The sequence below is a fragment of the Staurois parvus genome, unplaced genomic scaffold (genome assembly GCF_062004578.1).
Source record: "Staurois parvus isolate SC_StPar_1 unplaced genomic scaffold, SC_StPar_1.0 ptg001937l, whole genome shotgun sequence".
In the NCBI taxonomy this organism is placed as follows: Eukaryota; Metazoa; Chordata; class Amphibia; order Anura; family Ranidae; genus Staurois; species Staurois parvus.
The window spans coordinates 1-20,550 of record NW_028319733.1 but is presented as its reverse complement, the minus strand read 5'-3'; the positions used below and the strand labels follow the sequence as shown (position 1 = coordinate 20,550).

General features: G+C 46.7%; 1 protein-coding gene across 1 annotated transcript in view; it reads left to right on the top strand.

Annotated features, from left to right (window-relative positions):
* The window catches only part of LOC149433199 (uncharacterized), a gene marked incomplete at its 3' end in the record, with an annotated part of 45,687 nt that extends 25,763 nt beyond the window's left edge, over nt 1-19,924 (top strand). Inside the window, exons 5-7 of the mRNA XM_089664529.1 lie at nt 8,539-8,664; nt 12,115-12,160; nt 19,834-19,924. Coding sequence (XP_089520655.1) covers nt 8,539-8,664; nt 12,115-12,160; nt 19,834-19,924 — 263 coding nt within the window. The remainder of the gene's footprint in view (nt 1-8,538; nt 8,665-12,114; nt 12,161-19,833) is intronic.
* Between the last annotated feature and the right edge of the window lie 626 nt (nt 19,925-20,550).

Sequence of the window (20,550 nt, the reverse complement as noted above, 5' to 3'; positions counted from 1 at the left end):
TGGAGCATATGTTGTGCAAGTCGGGTGGCTAACAATTTGGCATACAGCTTAAGATCCGTATTGAGTAAGGAGATGGGGCGGTAATTATCTGGGTCTTGAACAGATTTTCCTGGTTTGGGAATAGTGGTGACAACGGCTTTGGGAGATTCAGCAGGAATCTCTCCAGTTGTCAGAGATCTATTAACGGAGTTGCATAAATGTGGAATAATCTACTCTTGATATGTCTTGTAGTACTCATTACAGAAACCATCTGGACTCGGGGCCTTATGAGATGGAAGGGATTTAATCGCTACTCTGAGCTCCTGAGTGGTAAAGGGCATTGATAGGACCTCCTGCTTGGGTAGAAGTTAGAGGGAAGTCGAAGTGGAGATAGAAAGTTCTGGATGAGGGTTTGGGTTCAGTAGGAGGCGGGCACAGATGGTACAGTAGAAGAGTAGAAAGCACCAAAACAGTTGGCCATGTCCTTAGGATTAGTAAGTCTACGTCCTTGGGGATCAGTGAGGAAGGGGATTTTTGATTGCGCTGCCCTACGTTTTATATTGTTGGGTTAAATATTTTCCTGGTTTGTTTCCCAGGGCATACCAATTAAGTTTTGAGTCTTCTAAGGTAGAAACCGAAACCATTTTGCAAATAGGATCCTAACTCTCCTCTGAGTTTACGTAGTTCTGAGATGTCCACAGACTGAGGATCTGCTTTGTAACGGCCTTCTAGTATCTGGATGTGATCTGAAAAAGCGTTAATGGTGGAGTTGCGGTTTTTTTTTTTTTTCTTTTCCTCGGCTCCTATTTTTAGGAAGATTCCTCTGATAACCGATTTTTAGGAGCATTTCAAAGAGTTGAGAGATTATCAATAGAGCCAAGATTAGAAGCGAAAAAGGCGGTTATCTCGGATCGGACCTGCTCCCGAGTCTCCAAAGAATTCAGAAGGGAAGTAAGTATTCATACGTCAAAGAGTTTGGTTTTTAAATGGGGAAGGGGGGTAAAGTATAACTGATACAGGTGCATGGTCAGACCATGTTGTTGATGATGATGGTCCATCATGTTCGAAGAGAACCTTGACATCTAACATGTAGTGGGCTGTCCCCGGTGTGTCCCTAGATGGCTGGTAAGGCCTATATGGGCACAAAATGTTCTGCCACATGTCGGGCAGACATATGTGGGCACCACTGTTGCAGCATTTGCAGCTCTGGCTTTGCGGAGTGCTCGCTTTTCTTGTACTGTGGTTCTTCTCTCCTCAAATGTCTGGCAGCCTTGGTGGATCAACGTGTGCCATGTCGATTGATCTTGTGCCAGGGTTCCCCAGGCCTTGATGTCAATATCCAGGGACATGAAGGAGGCTTTCAATGTGTCTTTGTATCACTTCCTTTGTCCCCGTGCGATCGCTTTCCTTCTGACAGCTCACCATAGATGAGGTGGTCTGGCATCCTTGCAACATGGCCTGCCCAGCGTGTGTGGGATTTCATCAGCAGGGTGTGAACTGGTGGCAGGTCTGCTCTGGAGAGGACTTCTATGTCTGGCACCTTGTCCTGCCAACAGATCCTCCAGAAGTCTGTGGAGGCAGGTCATGTGGAAGTGGTTCAATTGCCTAGCATGCCTCCTGTATAAAGTCCAAGTCTCACTGGCATACATCAGGGTAGTTGGCACTACTGCTTGGTAGACTTTGAGCTTTGAATTCAGAAGGGAAGTATTCATGCGCCAAAGAGTTTTTTAAATCGGGAAGGGGGGTAAAGTGTAATTGATACAGGTGCATGGTCAGACCGTGTTATTACTCCTATGGAAGAAGTAAAAACTTGTTGCAACAATCCCTTGGAGAGCAGGAACGGGTCAATCCTCAAATATGTGTTCTGGGTGTGCGAGTAGAAAGAGTAGTCCCTTTCATTACCATGTGGATCTCCAAGGATCATAGAGATGTTCTAAGGAAAGAAGGGAGGATAAGGCCGTGGATCTTTTTCTTTTGAGACTAGAGGAGTCTAAGGAGGGGTCTATAATTCCTTTAAAATCTCCACATATGACAGTTTGGTCTTTGGGGTAATTCTGTAACTTTCGCAGGATAGATTTATAGAAGGGCTTCTGGTGGGTATTTGGGGCATATATGTTAACAATCAGCAGGGGATTATTATGAAAAGATGCAGAAAGGATTAGATATCTACCTGATGGGTCACTGTCAACCTGGAAAAGCACACTGAGGAGAAAACCGCAATCGTGACTTCTCCGACCTTTCTATTAGCTTGAGCGTGAAAGCAATGAGGATATAATTTGAGTCCATTGGGGTGGATTAGAGGTTGAGAGTTGGGTCTCCTGAAAACACAAAATATCTGCGTGCTGAGAGATGGCCTCTCTCCAAAGTAGGGAGTTTTTAAATGGGCTGTGGAGGCCTTTGGCATTTAGTGAAGTGATCTTGAGAGACATATTGGAGGAGTGGCGAAGAGATGCCAGTATGGTGCAAATAAAACCGCTTAGACCGTTAAAAGTAACAAAACAGAGTTATAAGTATTGAATATCAGTGTAGTGTGTACATAGGGTACAGAAATGTCAGAAAAGTTACAGTTGCAAGAAAAAGTATGTGAACCCCTTGGGATTATGTGGAGTTTTGCATGAATTGGGCATAAAATGTGCTCTGAACGTCATCTAAGTCACAACAATAGAAGAACACAGTCTGCTGAACATAATACTACACAAACATTAGATGTTGCCATGGTTTCATTGCACATAACATGTAAACATTCATAGTGCAGGGAGGAAAAAGTATGTGAGGCCCTAGCTTAATGACTTCTCCCAGAGCTAATTGGAGCCAGGAGTAAGCCAACCTTGACTCCAATCAGTGTGATGATATTGGATGTGTTGCTGACACCTGTTTTGGGTTTACTGGTTTCAAGAAGCACTGTCTGATGTGAACCATGCCTCGCAGAAAAGAGCTCTCAGAAGACCTACCATCAAGAATTGTTGACTTGCATGAAGCTGGAAAGGGTTACAAAAGTATCTCCAAAAGCCTTGATGTTCATGTGTCCACGGTAAGACAGACTGTCTACAAATGGAGAAAGTTTAGCACTGTTGCTACTCTCCCTAGGCGTGGTCGTCCTGTAAAAATGACTGCAAGAGCACAGCGCAGAATGCTGCATGAGGTAAAGAAGAATCCCAGAGTGTCAGCTAAAGACCTACAGAAATCTCTGGCACATGCTAACATTTTGTTGACACATCTACAATAAGGAAAACATTAAACAAGAATGGAGTACATGGGAGGACACCACGGAGGAAGCCATTGCTGGCCAAAAAGAAGATTGCAGCACGATTGAAGTTTGTAAAAGAGCCCCTGGATGTTCCACAGCACTACTGGCAGAATATACTGTGGACAGATGACACCAAGATTGAGTTGTTTGGGAAGAACACACAACACTATGTGTGGAGAAAAAAAAGGCCCAGCACACCAACATCAAAACCTCATCCCCACTGTGAAACATGGCGGAGGGAGCATCATGGTTTGGGGCTGCTTTGCTGCCTCAGGGCCTGGACGGATTGTTGTCATTGATGGGAAAATGAATTCCAGAGTTTATCAAGACATTTTGCAGGAAAACGTACGACCATCTGTACACCAACTGAAGCTCCGCAGAGGATGGGTGATGCAACAGGACAATGACCCAAAGCATACAAGTCATTCAACAAAACAATGGCTGCAACAGCACAGAATACGCCTTCTGGAGTGGCCCAGTCAGAGTCCTGACCTCAACCCCATTGAAATGCTGTGGCATGACCTTAAGAGAGCGATTCACACCAGACATCCCAAGAATATTGCTACACTGAAACAGTTTTGTGAAGAGGAGTGGTCCAAAATGACTCCAGATGGTTGTGCAGGTCTGATCTGCAACTACAGGAAACGTTTGGTTGAGGTTATTGCTGCCAAAGGAGGGTCAACCAGTTATTAAGTCAAAAGGTTCACATACTTTTTCCTCCCTGCACTGTGAATGTTTACATGTTATGTGCAATTAAACCATGGCAACATCTAATGTTTGTGTAGTATTATGTTCAGCAGACTGTGTTCTTCTATTGTTGTGACTTAGATGACGTTCAGAGCACATTTTATGCCCAAGTCATGCAAAACTCCACGTAATCCCAAGGGGTTCACATACTTTTTCTTGCAAATGTACCTGAAGCTATAGGGTTATTGGTGCACCGAAATGAAAATTCAAAATGCACTTGGCCGAAAACTGAAACTGAAATGCGCAGTTTTTAAAAATGAATATATATTTTTTTGAAAAAAAAATACACTTTGATTAAAAAAAACTATATATACACCCCAATCTGAGCTCACAAGATCTCATAGGAAAACTTAGAAAAGGGATTTTGACTAAAATATGTGTAGCAATGGGGAGGTGATTTCTTTAAAGCAGGTTTTGTTGCACTTTTTTGGAACCGATTACGCCTTCAATACAATGACGTCTACAACTATTACACCTCCATCCTCCCTGATGTCACCGCCGAGTGTTACTCCGGAATGTCCGTAAATAATGGGGAACTCTGAGCTTTAATGCTGAATTCCTTAGTCATCCCAGGGAAGGCCGAGTGGAGGAGGAACTTCCTCTTCTTGTGAAGCCGGACATTCTTGGCTCCAAGTCAGAAGGAGGAAACCAGTGGAAGCTCACGTGTCTCTTGTCAGGTTATCACAAATGGATGTTAAATGTATTTCCCGATATCTGGGATTCATGTAATAGGACCATGGATGGTCTGACTCTTCTGTTGTCGGAATGGAACCTCTACACCGGTCCTTGGTGCACCCTGCAGACAGGAATCACATTTGGCCTCATCCACAATAACTTTGATTTATAGCAGACTTTTTCAACCTCTTCAACATAGAGGAACCTTTAACATAACATTCCAGGCTCAGGAAACCCTGCTAACAATTACTATAGTCTGATGGTCCGTGGGAAGAACGCTCCTTACACAAAGCTAAAAAGATTAATGGCGTCAGTGGGAATTTATCTGAGAGGAAGAAATAGCTTATTGCCCATGGGAACCCTGGTGGCCTCTGGAGCAACCCTTGGGTTCCATTGAACCCTAGTTGAGAAAACCTGATTTAAAGTATGACTAAACCCTCTGGTCCTTCTCAGCCCAGGAAACTGCCATCTTAGCCTCTGTTGGATCTGCAGTTGACATGGTGCTGCACATGTGATCAGTTCTGACCTCAGCCATTTGATGGCTTGACATTTTGGTTGAGAGAGCAAGCAAAAGTGACCGTTACCATTCTCAACCTCGAATACAGTTGAATCGCCAATGCTCAACCTACCTCCCCACCTAGCCTCCCTCCCACTATAACCTCATCAACTCTCCCCTCCTCTGACCTCGCAACCGCCCTGCCCCCACCACACCTAACATCCCACACACCTTATCCTCCCCAACACTCCGCTCCTTCAGCACTGCTACCACTGAGGAGGTCACTAAGGTCTTCTCAGAAGCCCACCTCACCACTTGCCCCCTTGACCCTGTCCCCACAGAACTCCTCCAGTCACCCTCCTCCTCCATCCTACGCTCCCTCACCCACATCTTCAATCTCTCCCTCTCCACTGGCGCATTCCCCTCCCCCCTAAAGCACGCGCACATCACTCCCATACTCCAAAAACCCTCCCTGGACCCCACCGACCTGAACAACCTTAGACCCATCTCCCTGCTGCCATTTACTTCCAAGCTCCTTGAGCGCTTGGTCTACAATTGCCTAAGCGCCCACCTCACTGACAACAACCTCCTTGACCCACTACAGTCTGGCTTCAGTCCCCTACACTCCACCGAAACCGCCCTACTCAAATCACTAATGACCTCCTAACCGCCAAAGTTAATGGCCACTACTCTGTCCTCCTACTCCTCGACCTCTCCGCGGCCTTCCACACAGTCCACCACCCCCTCCTCAATAAACTACACTCCCTCGGCATCAGAGACTCCGCCCTCTCCTGGCTCTCCTCCTACCTATCCCAACGCTCCTTCAGCGTTACCTATAACGCCACGACCTCCCCCTCCCTCCCCCTCTCTGTTGGGGTCCCCTAAGGCTCTGTCCTCGGGCCCCTTCTCTTCTCTTCTCCATCTACACCTCCTCCCTCAGCAAACTGATACACTCCCACGGCTTCAACTACCACCTCTACGCCGATGACACGCAAATTTACCTCTCCATCCCACCCCCTCAGTCTCCACCCGTATCGCCCACCTACTGAACAACTTATCAGACTGGATGTCGCTCCATTTCCTCAAATTTGAACCTTTCCAAAACTGGGCTCCTAATTTTCCCCCCAGCCCGTGCCCCACACCCCACCCTGTGCCCCACACCCCACCCTCTCCATCACGACCAACAACGCCACCATCACTCCCACCCCGCAAGCCAAAGTCCTAGGTGTCACTCTTGACTCAAACCTGTCCTTCCAACCTCATGTCCATTCGTTGGCAAACTCATGCAGGATCCACCTCCGCAACATCTTCAAAATACGTTCGTTCCTAACCCCAGACACTACTAAACTACTCGTTCACTCCCTTATTATCTCACGTCTGGACTACTGCAACTCCCTCCTCACCGGCCTCCCTCATCACAGACTATCCCCGCTTCAGTCTATCCTGAACTCAGCGGCCAGACTCATCCACCTCACCAACCGCTCCACATCCGCCACCCCCCTCTGTCATTCACTCCACTGGCCTCCACTCGAGGTCCTCCAGCCCCCTCTGTCATTCCCTCCACTGGTCTCCATTCAGTGTCCTCCACCCCTCTCTGTCATTCCCTCCACTGGCCTCCACTCAGTGTCCTCCACCCCCCTCTGTCGTTCCCTCCACTGGCCTCCACTCAGTGTCCTCCACCCCCCTCTGTCGTTCCCTCCACTGGCCTCCACTCAGTGTCCTCCACCCCCCTCTGTCGTTCCCTCCACTGGCCTCCACTCAGTGTCCTCCACCCCCCTCTGTCGTTCCCTCCACTGGCCTCCACTCAGTGTCCTCCACCCCCCTCTGTCATTCCCTCCACTGGCCTCCACTCAGTGTCCTCCACCCCCCTCTGTCATTCCCTCCAGTGGCTCCCGATTGCCCAACGCATTAAATTCAAACTAATAACACTGACATACAAAGCCATTCATAACTCCACCCCAAACTACCTCACTGACCTGATACCCAAATACCACCCAACCCGTAATCTTCACTCCTCACAAGACCTCCTACTTTCTAGCTCCCTGGTCTCCACCTCCCACGCCCGACTGCAGGACTTCTCCAGGACTTCCCCCATCCTCTGGAACTCTCCAGATCCATCAGACTGTCACCTTCCCTCCTCACCTTCAGGCACACTCTGAAAACCCATCTCTTCAGGGAAGCCTACCCCACCCTCACCTAACTGCCGATCTCCTCCACTCCTCCCACCACTCCATCCCCCACAGCCACTTCCTCCTGTACCACTCTCCCCTCCCTCCTAGATTGTAAGCTCCAAGGATCAGGGCCCTCGAACCCCTCATGTATTGTATTGTTACTGTATTGTCTCATGTACTGTCCCCACTATAATGTACAGCGCTGAGCGAACTGTTGGCGCTATATAAATCCTGTATAATAATATTAATCGATGGCTTTAGTTCTGTTTTAAATTAAAATTCTGTCAAAGTGACGTGTCGTAGGAATAAATCTTCTCTATTTGGCATCAAAATTATGACTCGCCTTTGTAGATACGTCAGGGACGCTTCATTTTTTAAAAATCCTCTGCGTTCCAGCTAGTTCTGGATCTTGGGGAGGATCTTCTTGAACATCTTGGGGGGAGGGGGGAATAATATACAATTTTCCCTATACACATTGTGATACTCACCAGCCACTTTATTAGGTTCACCTGGTCAATTGCTCGGTAACACAATTTGCTAATCGGCCAATCACGTGGTAGCAACTCAATGCATGTAGACGTGGTGAGGACGACTTGCTGAAGTTCACGCTGAGCTTTAAAATGGGGGGAAAAAGGGGATTTAAGTGACTCTGAACGTGGCATGGTTGTTGGTGCCAAATGGGCTGGTCTGAGTATTTCTAAAACTGCTGAGTCACTGGGATTTTCCCGCACAACCATCTCTAGGGTTTACAGAGAATGGTCCAAAAAAGAGAAAATATCCAGTGAGTGACATCAACAAGGCATTATCCTCCACATAACTGCCAGAGGAGAACGGGCAGCCTGGTTCCAGATCATAGGCAACAGTAACTCATGTCAATATGGACCAGTATCTCTGAGGAATGTTTCCAACATCTTGAGTCTATGCCCTGAAGATTGAAGGCCGTTCTGAAGGCAAAAGGGGGTCCAACCCGCTACTAGGAAGGTGGACCTAATAAAGTGGCCAGTGAGTGTATTCTCTGTTACTGGTTGTAATGGGGCCTTTGTTGGTTGGTGACCCGGTAGAATGTTGTTTGAGGAATGTGTGACTCTGATGTGTGACTCTGATGTGTGAATTAATCCCAGTACCGGCTTTATCCTGAGAGTCGTGTGAGCGAGTGTTGGCTTGTCCTGAGCGCAGGTTTCACCCACATGTCAGAACATTCACACGTTGTCCTCTCTTGACAGGAACCGGAGTGGGACGTAAACAGCGCGTTCGTTGCCAACGCAGCCAGTCATATCAGACCAAAGAGCGGGAATAAACTTGACAAGCAGCACAGTGCCAACAAAGAGAATGAAGGGAAAATGCAAGAGGTAATTCCTATAGATGAGCTGATGAAAGACAACCCAGCTTCACCAGGAGCCGCATAACCTATCCCTACTCCACCGGGAGCCGCATAACCTATCCCTACTCCACCAGGAGCCGCATAACCTATCCCTACTCCACCGGGAGCCGCATAACCTATCCCTACTCCACCAGGAGCTGCATAACCTATCCCTACTCCACCGGGAGCCAAATAACCTGTCCCTACTCCACCGGGAGCCGCATAACCTATCCCTATTCCACCGGGTGCCGTATAACCTATCCCTACTCCACCGGGAGCCAAATAACCTATCCCTACTCCACCGGGAGCCGCATAACCTATCCCTACTCCACCGGGAGCCGCATAACCTATCCCTACTCCACCGGGAGCCGCATAACCTATCCCTACTCCACCGGGAGCCGCATAACCTATCCCTACTCCACCGGGAGCCGCATAACCTATCCCTACTCCACCGGGAGCCGCATAACCTATCCCTACTCCACCGGGAGCCGCATAACCTATCCCTACTCCACCGGGAGCCGCATAACCTATCCCTACTCCACCGGGAGCCGCATAACCTATCCCTACTCCACCGGGAGCCGCATAACCTATCCCTACTCCACCGGGAGCCGCATAACCTATCCCTACTCCACCGGGAGCCGCATAACCTGTCCCAGCTCCACCGGGAGCCAAATAACCTGTCCCAGCTCCACCAGGAGCAGCACAACCTATCCCAGCTCCACCAAGAGCCAAATAACCGGTCCCAGCTCGACCGGGAGCAGCATGACCGGTCCCACCTCGAGCGGGAGCCAAATAACCTACTCCCAACACTGCTCTGTGGGGGAGGGCGGAGCCGAAAGTGAAATCCGAACCAAAATATGTGCAGGAACAAAGACAAAAAGAGAAGGTGCACCAGCCTCGCGCATGATCATAGGATTCACGTATACCCACAAATGTGAATGACTGCAAGCATATCCTCAATTGTCCCAATTATCATATGGTGGCCATCCACAGGGGCGTAGCTGACGCGTTTTCAAGGGCAGTGGTCTTGTGATGATGCACAAGGACGGTGCACCTTCTCTTTTGTCTTTGTTTCAGCCCTTGGTCTAAGGATCTCCCCTCTCTGAAGTTGGCAGCAAGGCCTACGCATTGCAGAGTTCCTCATGGGCGGTTCCTTCTGGTATTCGAGGTCAGAAGAGGAGCACTACCTACAACCGTATGCTTGAGGTTCCCATTCACTTGTAGTGTTGATATTCTGGGGTGTTGTGTCAAAACATGTGCCGCATTGTATGAATTACTGTCACCGGCAGAGTGAGTGATGGGGACGGTTCCCCAATACCTTTTGTTGGTACCAGTAAGTTACATATTTAGGTGGAAAAAAGACATCCAGTTCGACCAGTAGAAAAAAAATTAATAAGGAAATGGGAAATCTTCATATACAGAACACCTATACCCATAGAGGATCCAGAGGAAGGCAAAAAAAAAACCCCTATAAAGAATGATCCTATTGGCTCCCCTGGGGGGGTCTAGAAGACATAGGGATGAGGGGCCTGAGGTCTGGAGGACGTAGGCATGAGGGGCCTGAGGTCTGGAGGACGTAGGCATGAGGGGCCTGAGGTCTGGAGGACGTAGGCATGAGGGGCCTGAGGTCTGGAGGACGTAGGCATGAGGGGCCTGAGGTCTGGAGGACGTAGGCATGAGGGGCCTGAGGTCTGGAGGACGTAGGCATGAGGGGCCTGAGGTCTGGAGGACGTAGGCATGAGGGGCCTGAGGTCTGGAGGACGTAGGGATGAGCGGCCTGAGGTCTGGAGGACGTAGGGATGAGGGGCCTGAGGTCTGGAGGACGTAGGCATGAGGGGCCTGAGGTCTGGAGGACGTAGGCATGAGGGGCCTGAGGTCTGGAGGACGTAGGGATGAGGGGCCTGAGGTCTGGAGGACGTAGGGATGAGGGGCCTGAGGTCTGGAGGACGTAGGGATGAGGGGCCTGAGGTCTGGAGGACGTAGGTATGAGGGGCCTGAGGTCTGGAGGACGTAGGTATGAGGGGCCTGAGGTCTGGAGGACGTAGGGATGAGGGGCCTGAGGTTTGGCGGACGTAGGGATGAGAGGTCAGCTCTGTCTTCGGCCTTCATTTATATGATTGACCACCATGTGTTTTTGGTTTTGAGGGAAGTCTGCAGCCTAAATACTTGTGAAGGTACCTATAGGGACCCGCTGGAAAAGTGGCCGAACAGTTTAACACACACTTTTCTTTTTTTTTTTAAGATTCTCAACTCTGAGAACTGTACCCCAAAAAAGGCAGGCAGAAGGTAAAGGACTAGTCACCAGTATATTCTGAATGCTCTCTCCAGCTGATAGTTCCCCATTGTTGAGTTACATTGCCTTGTTCACCACTATCTATGTGGAGGCGGCCATCTTGGTAGAGGAGTGAGGCTTTGTTTCATCATGCCAGAGACCTCCACCCCCCTTCATGGATAACTTGGTGATTTAAGACCTATTGGGGGTATTTTAAAGAAGCAGAGGACCGGTGAAAAAGGCCCACATAATGAATGGGGGAGGAGCAGGGGGGTGCTTGGTGCAGATTCCTCTCCAGCAAAGGGAACCGTAAACTGCTCATTAGTGACATCACTGAATCTCACTCCAGATTTCCTGAGTCTAGAAGTCAAACGATTAACAGGCCCAGACTGGCCATAGGGCACACCGGGCATTTGCCTGGTGGGCCGGGGCCATATTTCCTAACAAGAGCTGGCTAAGAGGGGAGATGGGGTTGGCATATAGAGGAACCGATCTGTCCATTTCCTTCCTGCCACCTCTTCTCCTGCAGGCATTGAGTGGGAGCAGTAGGGAAGTGGCCAGAGTGGTTCCTCTATGCCGCCCCTCCTATCCATCTTCTTTCTGCTGCCCCCGGACCCCTGTGCTTTCTCTTGGTCTCCCGTTCTCTCTCCGGACCCCTGTGCTGTCTCCCAGCTGCCCCCTTCTCCTCTGTCAGGATGTCCTTTACCACCCCTTTTCATGTCTGAATGGACAGTCAGTGATCGGTACCGGCCACTTTGTCTATGAACAAGAAGCTGCAGAGATGAGGGCCGTGTCCTCAATCCTCCTCTGTCTCAAAGGTGAGATGTCAGGGGTCTGGGTCTGTTTGGACCCCTGATACCTTACCAAAGGCCCTTACATTGGTGGCGAGTGGAAAAGTGCCGCCTTATACCGGCAGTAGGTGTATTGGTCTTAAACATTGGTGGCCAATGGGGGAAGGGCCCTCTGATATTGTTGACCAATGAGAAAACTGGCCACCCTGGTGAAAAGGTTGACCTCACATGGTCACATGATCGTATTTTCTGCGCAGTATGAATTGATGTTTTGTATTTGGTTTGAAACACTTTAGCAGATAATGTGACGATCGTCTTCCATATGACATCTGATAAACGTCTCTATAATCCGGTCATCACATCTGTTTACTTTCAGGACGATTGCACAGATTCCTCCATCCAAAGAAGCCGAGGCCTTGCCAGTAAGTACATCCCCTCCTCCACAAGTCAACATTTACATGGTTTTGACATTCCATTGTTTTTCCTTTTCATTTAGTTTATGGAAATATTCAAGATTTTTAATCTTTTTATTTTGAAAACAAAATGTTACCATGTTCAGGTCTCCCAGCTCAGCTGCACTAAAGAAGATCCAACGGGGACACGCCCCCTCCTGCCTCCTCCTCCAATGAGAACATTTCTTTCGCTGATTACACAGCTTGTACCACCATTTATGAAAGAGAGATGGAACCGTGTGACTGATCACTCTCCTCCATTCATCACATTACAGGCAGTGTAATCCGCAAAATAATGTTTCTTGGAGGGGGGCCCCATGCAAAAACAAAACTGTATGGGGCCACAAATTCCACACCAGACCTAAATCCAATAATGGAAAGGTGAGCGCCCCTTCTAAAGCATACCGAGTCACAGGGCCCCATGTTGATGAGCAGAAGGGCCTCTTCCCCATAGCCCTGGCCTAGTGGTTGTGGGGGTCTGCAGGCAAGGTGCTTTTTGGAATCTGAAAGCCTCCTTTGACAATAGGGGGGCTACCAGATACTGCCCCCCTCCCAATGTGAATGAGAAGGGGTGCGTGTCAATTTTGATACCCACCAAAAGAAAAAACCCATCAATACGTTCTTACCCCAAGGTTTGCTCGCCCACACATACAACGTATCCCCATTATGTACCCAACATAGATCATCCATACAACGTATCCCCATTATGTACCCAACATAGATCATCCATACAACGTATCCCCATTATGTACCCAACATGGAACACCCATACAACGTATCCCCATTATGTACCCAACATGGATCACCCATACAACGTATCCCCATTATGTACCCAACATGGATCACCCATACAACGTATCCCCATTATGTACCCAACATGGATCACCCATACAACGTATCCCCATTATGTACCCAACATGGATCACCCATACAACGTATCCCCATTATGTACCCAACATGGATCACCCATACAACGTATCCCCATTATGTACCCAACATGGATCACCCATACAACGTATCCCCATTATGTACCCAACATGGATCACCCATACAACGTATCCCCATTATGTACCCAACATGGATCACCCATACAACGTATCCCCATTATGTACCCAACATGGAACACCCATACAACGTATCCCCATTATGTACCCAACATGGATCACCCATACAACGTATCCCCATTATGTACCCAACATGGATCACCCATACAACGTATCCCCATTATGTACCCAACATGGATCACCCATACAACGTATCCCCATTATGTACCCAACATGGAACACCCATACAACGTATCCCCATTATGTACCCAACATGGAACACCCATACAACGTATCCCCATTATGTACCCAACATGGAACACCCATACAACGTATCCCCATTATGTACCCAACATGGAACACCCATACAACGTATCCCCATTATGTACCCAACATGGATCACCCATACAACGTATCCCCATTATGTACCCAACATGGAACACCCATACAACGTATCCCCATTATGTACCCAACATGGATCACCCATACAACGTATCCCCATTATGTACCCAACATGGATCACCCATACAACGTATCCCCATTATGTACCCAACATGGAACACCCATACAACGTATCCCCATTATGTACCCAACATGGAACACCCATACAACGTATCCCCATTATGTACCCAACATGGATCACCCATACAACGTATCCCCATTATGTACCCAACATGGAACACCGATACAACGTATCCCCATTATGTACCCAACATGGAACACCGATACAACGTATCCCCATTATGTACCCAACATGGATCACCCACACAACGTATCCCCATTATGTACCCAACATGGATCACCCACACAACGTATCCCCATTATGTACCCAACATGGATCACCCACACAACGTATCCCCATTATGTACCCAACATGGATCACCCACACAACGTATCCCCATTATGTACCCAACATGGATCACCCACACAACGTATCCCCATTATGTACCCAACATGGATCACCCACACAACGTATCCCCATTATGTACCCAACATGGATCACCCATACAACGTATCCCCATTATGTACCCAACATGGATCACCCATACAACGTATCCCCATTATGTACCCAACATGGATCACCCACACAACGTATCCCCATTATGTACCCAACATGGAACACCCACACAACGTATCCCCATTATGTACCCAACATGGATCACCCATACAACGTATCCCCATTATGTACCCAACATGGATCACCCATACAACGTATCCCCATTATGTACCCAACATGGATCACCCATACAACGTATCCCCATTATGTACCCAACATGGATCACCCATACAACGTATCCCCATTATGTACCCAACATGGATCACCCACACAACGTATCCCCATTATGTACCCAACATGGATCACCCATACAACGTATCCCCATTATGTACCCAACATGGATCACCCACACAACGTATCCCCATTATGTACCCAACATGGATCACCCACACAACGTATCCCCATTATGTACCCAACATGGATCACCCACACAACGTATCCCCATTATGTACCCAACATGGATCACCCATACAACGTATCCCCATTATGTACCCAACATGGATCACCCATACAACGTATCCCCATTATGTACCCAACATGGATCACCCATACAACGTATCCCCATTATGTACCCAACATGGATCACCCACACAACGTATCCCCATTATGTACCCAACATGGATCACCCATACAACGTATCCCCATTATGTACCCAACATGGATCACCCATACAACGTATCCCCATTATGTACCCAACATGGATCACCCATACAACGTATCCCCATTATGTACCCAACATGGATCACCCATACAACGTATCCCCATTATGTACCCAACATGGATCACCCATACAACGTATCCCCATTATGTACCCAACATGGATCACCCATACAACGTATCCCCATTATGTACCCAACATGGATCACCCATACAACGTATCCCCATTATGTACCCAACATGGATCACCCATACAACGTATCCCCATTATGTACCCAACATAGATCACCCATACAACGTATCCCCATTATGTACCCAACATGGATCACCCATACAACGTATCCCCATTGTACACTTGTGCGCAGAAGTCTCAACCCCGGATCAGAAGACCTCTCTCCCCCCCCCCCCCTTCCCGATCAGAAGTCTCCACCCCCTTGGTGCAAACACACAAGGGGACACACACAGGGTACAATGGCAGTTAAAGGGAAATTTCCCACATCTGTGGCTTTTTACATTACAATCAGTGTCTGTGTATAAATAGTCAGTGAGTATGTCTGCTGTCATGTGGATGCACTGTGCAGTCTAGATACTGAGCCATGGGGAGCAGAAAAGAACTGTCAAAAGACCTGCGTGACAAGGTAATGGAGCTTTATAACGATAGAAGAGGATATAAACCGATATCCAAAGCCCTAAACATGCCAGTCAGTGTTCAATCACTTAAGATGTGGAAAGTTCGGGGACCTCTTGACACCAAGCCAAGGTCAGGTAGACCAAGAATGATTGCAGCCACCACTGCCAGAAGAATTGTTCGGGATGCAAAGAAAATCCCCCACAGGTCACCTCAGGAGAAATACGGGCTGCTCTGGAAAAAGACTGTGTGGTTGTTTCAAGGACCACAGTACGAAGATGCTTGAGCAAAAATGAGCTGCATGGTCAAATTGCCAGGTAGGAGCCATTACTACACCAATGCCACAGAAAAGCTTGGATACAATATGCCTGACAACACTGACACGTCTCACAGCTTCTGACACACTGTAATTTGGAGTGACGAGACCCAAATAGAGCTTTATGTTCACAACCATAAGCAATAAGTTTGGAGAGGAATCAACAAGGCCTATAGTGAAAAGAATACCATCCCCACTGTGAAACATGGTGGTGGTCACTCATATTTTGAGGATGTGAGCTCTAAAGGCACAGGGAATCTTGTGAAAATTGATGGCGAGAGGAATGCCTCATGTATTGGAAAATACTGGCAGACAATTTGCAGGAAAGCCACGCATGGGGCGCTCTTGGACCTTCCAACACGACAATGACCCCCAAGCACAAGGCCAAGCTGACCCTCCAGTGGTTACAGCAGAAAAGGGTGAACGTTCTGGAGAGGCCATCAGTCTCCTGACCTTCATGTCATCGAGCCGCTCTGGTGAGATCTCTGTGTGCCGTTCATGGAAGACGATCAAAGACTTTGCATGACCTGGAGGGTGTTTGCCGAGATGAATGGGCAGCTGTACCACCGGCAAGAATTTGGGAGCTTCGTAGACCGCTATTACAGGAGACGGCGCTGATATTGTCAAGTAACATCGTGTTTTATATATCCCACAATGTGAACTGAAAATTAATTTTACATTTAAAGGATGTTTACCTTTAAAAAAAAAACAATTGCACTTTTTTTTGCAGGTAAAACACGTGCATTTCTCTGTCCTGGGAGCCTGTAAAGCATTTCACCTGCGATCAGCAGCGCTGTAAGGGGGACATTTTCATCTGTGTTGGATGTGAAATTTTTTTTTTTTTTTTTTACCCCTTCACACAGATACGCGTCCTCGCACAACTGGGCTTTTTTCACTCTAGCGATTGGAACCCGGGACTCCCAATTCTGGGTCACATGATCACTGTGATAGCCTCTGATTGGCTATCACAGTAATCAGTCACTGTACAGCCCAGCCCCCTTGTTTGTTTTTTCTCTCTAGAATGGAGAAGAGATACATTGTATCATTATATACATCCTATTATACATTGTATCATTATATACATCCTATTATACATTGTATCATTATATACATCCTATTATACATTGTATCATTATATACATTCCATTATACATTGTATCATTATATACATTCCATTATACATTGTATCATTATATACATCCTATTATACATTGTATCATTATATACATCCCATTATACATTGTATCGTTATATACATTCCATTATACATTGTATCATTATATACATTCTATTATACATTGTATCGTTATATACATCCCATTATACATTGTATCGTTATATACATCCCATTATACATTGTATCGTTATATACATCCCATTATACATTGTATCGTTATATACATCCCATTATACATTGTATCGTTATATACATCCCATTATACATTGTAGCATTATATACATTCCATTATACATTGTATCATTATATACATTCCATTATACATTGTAGCATTATATACATCCCATTATACATTGTATCATTATATACATCCCATTATACATTGTATCATTATATACATCCCATTATACATTGTAGCATTATATACATCCCATTATACATTGTAGCATTATATACATCCCATTATACATTGTAGCATTATATACATTCCATTATACATTGTAGCATTATATACATTCCATTATACATTGTAGCATTATATACATTCCATTATACATTGTAGCATTATATACATTCCATTATACATTGTAGCATTATATACATCCTATTATACATTGTAGCATTATATACATTCCATTATACATTGTAGCATTATATACATCCCATTATACGTTGTATCATTATATACATCCCATTATACATTGTATCATTATATACATCCCATTATACGTTGTAGCATTATATACATTCCATTATACATTGTAGCATTATATACATCCTATTATACATTGTATCATTATATACATTCCATTATACATTGTAGCATTATATACATCCGTTATACATTGTATCTCTCTAACTCCATGCAAAGAGAAAACAAAAAAACTGGTAAAAAAAAATATAAATAGTTCTTAAAAAATAAAGACAAAATGCCTAGATCAAGGTTTGATCTAGTTCAGTGTTGGTCAAAGGTCAGGTGTTTTTTTTTTTGTAAATTAGTATCCATGTCGGTGTGTTTTAGGTAAAAACACAAAATGTGCGCTATTCTGGGCCAAACTCCAGGTACAAATAACACACATATATGGTATCGCTGAGATCGTCAGGAGCTGGAAAATGTATTTTGGGTTGTACTTTGGTGGTAGGTTATGGTAGTAACAAGAAACACACAGCTAAATTAAAAAAAAAAAGAAAAAAAAATTATATATATATAAAATTATATTATTCATTTTTTTTTATATATATATTTTTGGGCCAATTTTCCTTTTGATAAAAAAAAAAATAAGCAGGAGATATCCATCACTATTTACCACCAAATGAAAGCCCAATTTGTCCTGAAAAAATAACGTGGTATAATCCACCTGGATGTACGAAGTAGGTGTGATGATATCCATGGTTTTACTGACCCATCAAAATTGGTAAATTGCGCTTAGGCATTAAGATTTGTTACCCTCAGGCGTGAAGGAGTTAAATAAGAGTTGGCCAGCAAGTCCTGAAGCTATTTCCTGGCTGAACTGAGCGCACTGAAAATGCAACACCTGAGCTTCCCCCCCCCCCCCCCCCCCAATATTGTCACCACTCATCACCTGAATAATTAGGCCTGTATGGTTTTTATCTGTGCTACATTTATTATTATTATTATTATATGGAGTTTATATAGCGCCAAAGGGTTTGCTCAGCGCTGTACAATAGGGGGGGGGGACAATACATGGCACAGTACAGCAATAACAAACAACACACGAGGGGTGCGAGGGCCCTACTCTTTCCAGTTTACAATCTAGGAGGGAGGGGGTAGTGGTACAGGAGGAAGTGGCTGTGGGGGGTGGAGTGGTAGGAGGAGTGGAGGAGATCGGCTGTTAGGTGAGGGAGGGGTAGGCTTCCCTGAAGAGGTGGGTTTTCAGGGTGCGCCTGAATGTGAGGAGGGAAGGTGACAGTCTGATGGATTGGGGTAGTGAGTTCCAGAGGATGGGGGAGGACCTGGAGAAGTCTGTATTACTGTAACTGTTTTCTTGTATGGCTCTCTCTGCAGCAGCGGGAGGGAGAGGGAAGAAGGCAGAGAGGGATGGAGGACACTGAATGGAGGCCAGTGGAGGGAATGACAAAGGGGGGTGGAGGACACTGAATGGAGGCCAGTGGAGGGATTGGCAGAGAAGGGTGGAGGACACTGAATGGAGGCCAGTGGAGGGATTGGCAGAGAGGGGTGGAGGACACTGAATGGAGGTCAGTGGAGGGATTGGCAGAGAGGGGTGGAGGACACTGAATGGAGGGGGTACAGTCTATGTAGAGTTTGGCCAATGAGAAGAGAGTTGCAATAGTCGAGGCAAGAGCTGAGATAACTCGGGGGGGGGGGGGTAAATGATTGGTGGTGTCATCGGTTCATAGCATTGGTGAGTAATTTCAGGGCTCTGCACAGGCAGATTGTACAGCCAATCACTGACAGAGAATGTACCGGCAGTACTGGGACAGGTTCATCCAGAACAAGGATGCAGAACTGCGCCCTCCTCCCACCACTGATGCATTTTGTAGAATGGGTGTACTGCCCTGCGTCTATTCTCTGTTGTGCCTGGGGCAGCGGCCCCTCCCGCCCACCCCTTGTCCCTGCTCTGTGTGCTGGCACTGTTGGGAGCAATGACAGGTTCTCTTTATGCATCCGATGTGTTTGGATTCTCAGGTCTTTTCCTCCAGTACACATCAGGAAGGAGGATTTTGTACAATTCGTGTCCACGTGGACTCCTAACGTTGGCTCCTGATATTTTCTGTTGTTCCAGAACAAGGCATTCAGTTGGTGAAGGACGGGAACTACGCCAAAGCCATCGAGGCGTTCAGTGAAGCCATCCGATTAGATCCGAAAGAATACAGGTACGTGTTCTACAGACGTTCGATCGATCTCTGGCGGGATAGACCGGGGAGGTGCGTGTGTCGGCGTACAATACGGGTCACAATGGATTTCAAGTCTTCATTTTAGCACAATTCTGGACACAGCGCTCGAAATTGAGCATTAAAGGAGACCCCCGGCACAGCGTACACTTTCATTTCATACCATCAGCATTGTAATAATACAAACAATCGTTATCCAATATAGGCGTACATGAAAAATCGTCCACTCTGTGAGCGCTGCTTGTCTGCTGGCCATCTCTTTCTACAACTTCCTGGTCTCCCAGCATGCTTGCAGCTTCTCCATTTCTAAGGACTACATATCCCATGGTACCTTACTGATTCGTGGACTGACCCCGCCTCCTCCCCTCAGAAGGCGGGCTCTGTGAAATGTGTGACACAGCAGCACCTACTCACGCGACCTAGTGACAGCGTGTCCCAGAATTCCAGGAAGGAAATGTGTGGGGTCTTCACAAAGGAAGATGGTTCTGAGTCGTAGGAGGAGGCGGCTGGGAATCATCGGATAAAAACATGTACAATATTGTGAAATGATGAAGTGCCGGTGAATTTAACAAAAAGTAAAAAAAAAACAAATACATGAACCGTCTTCA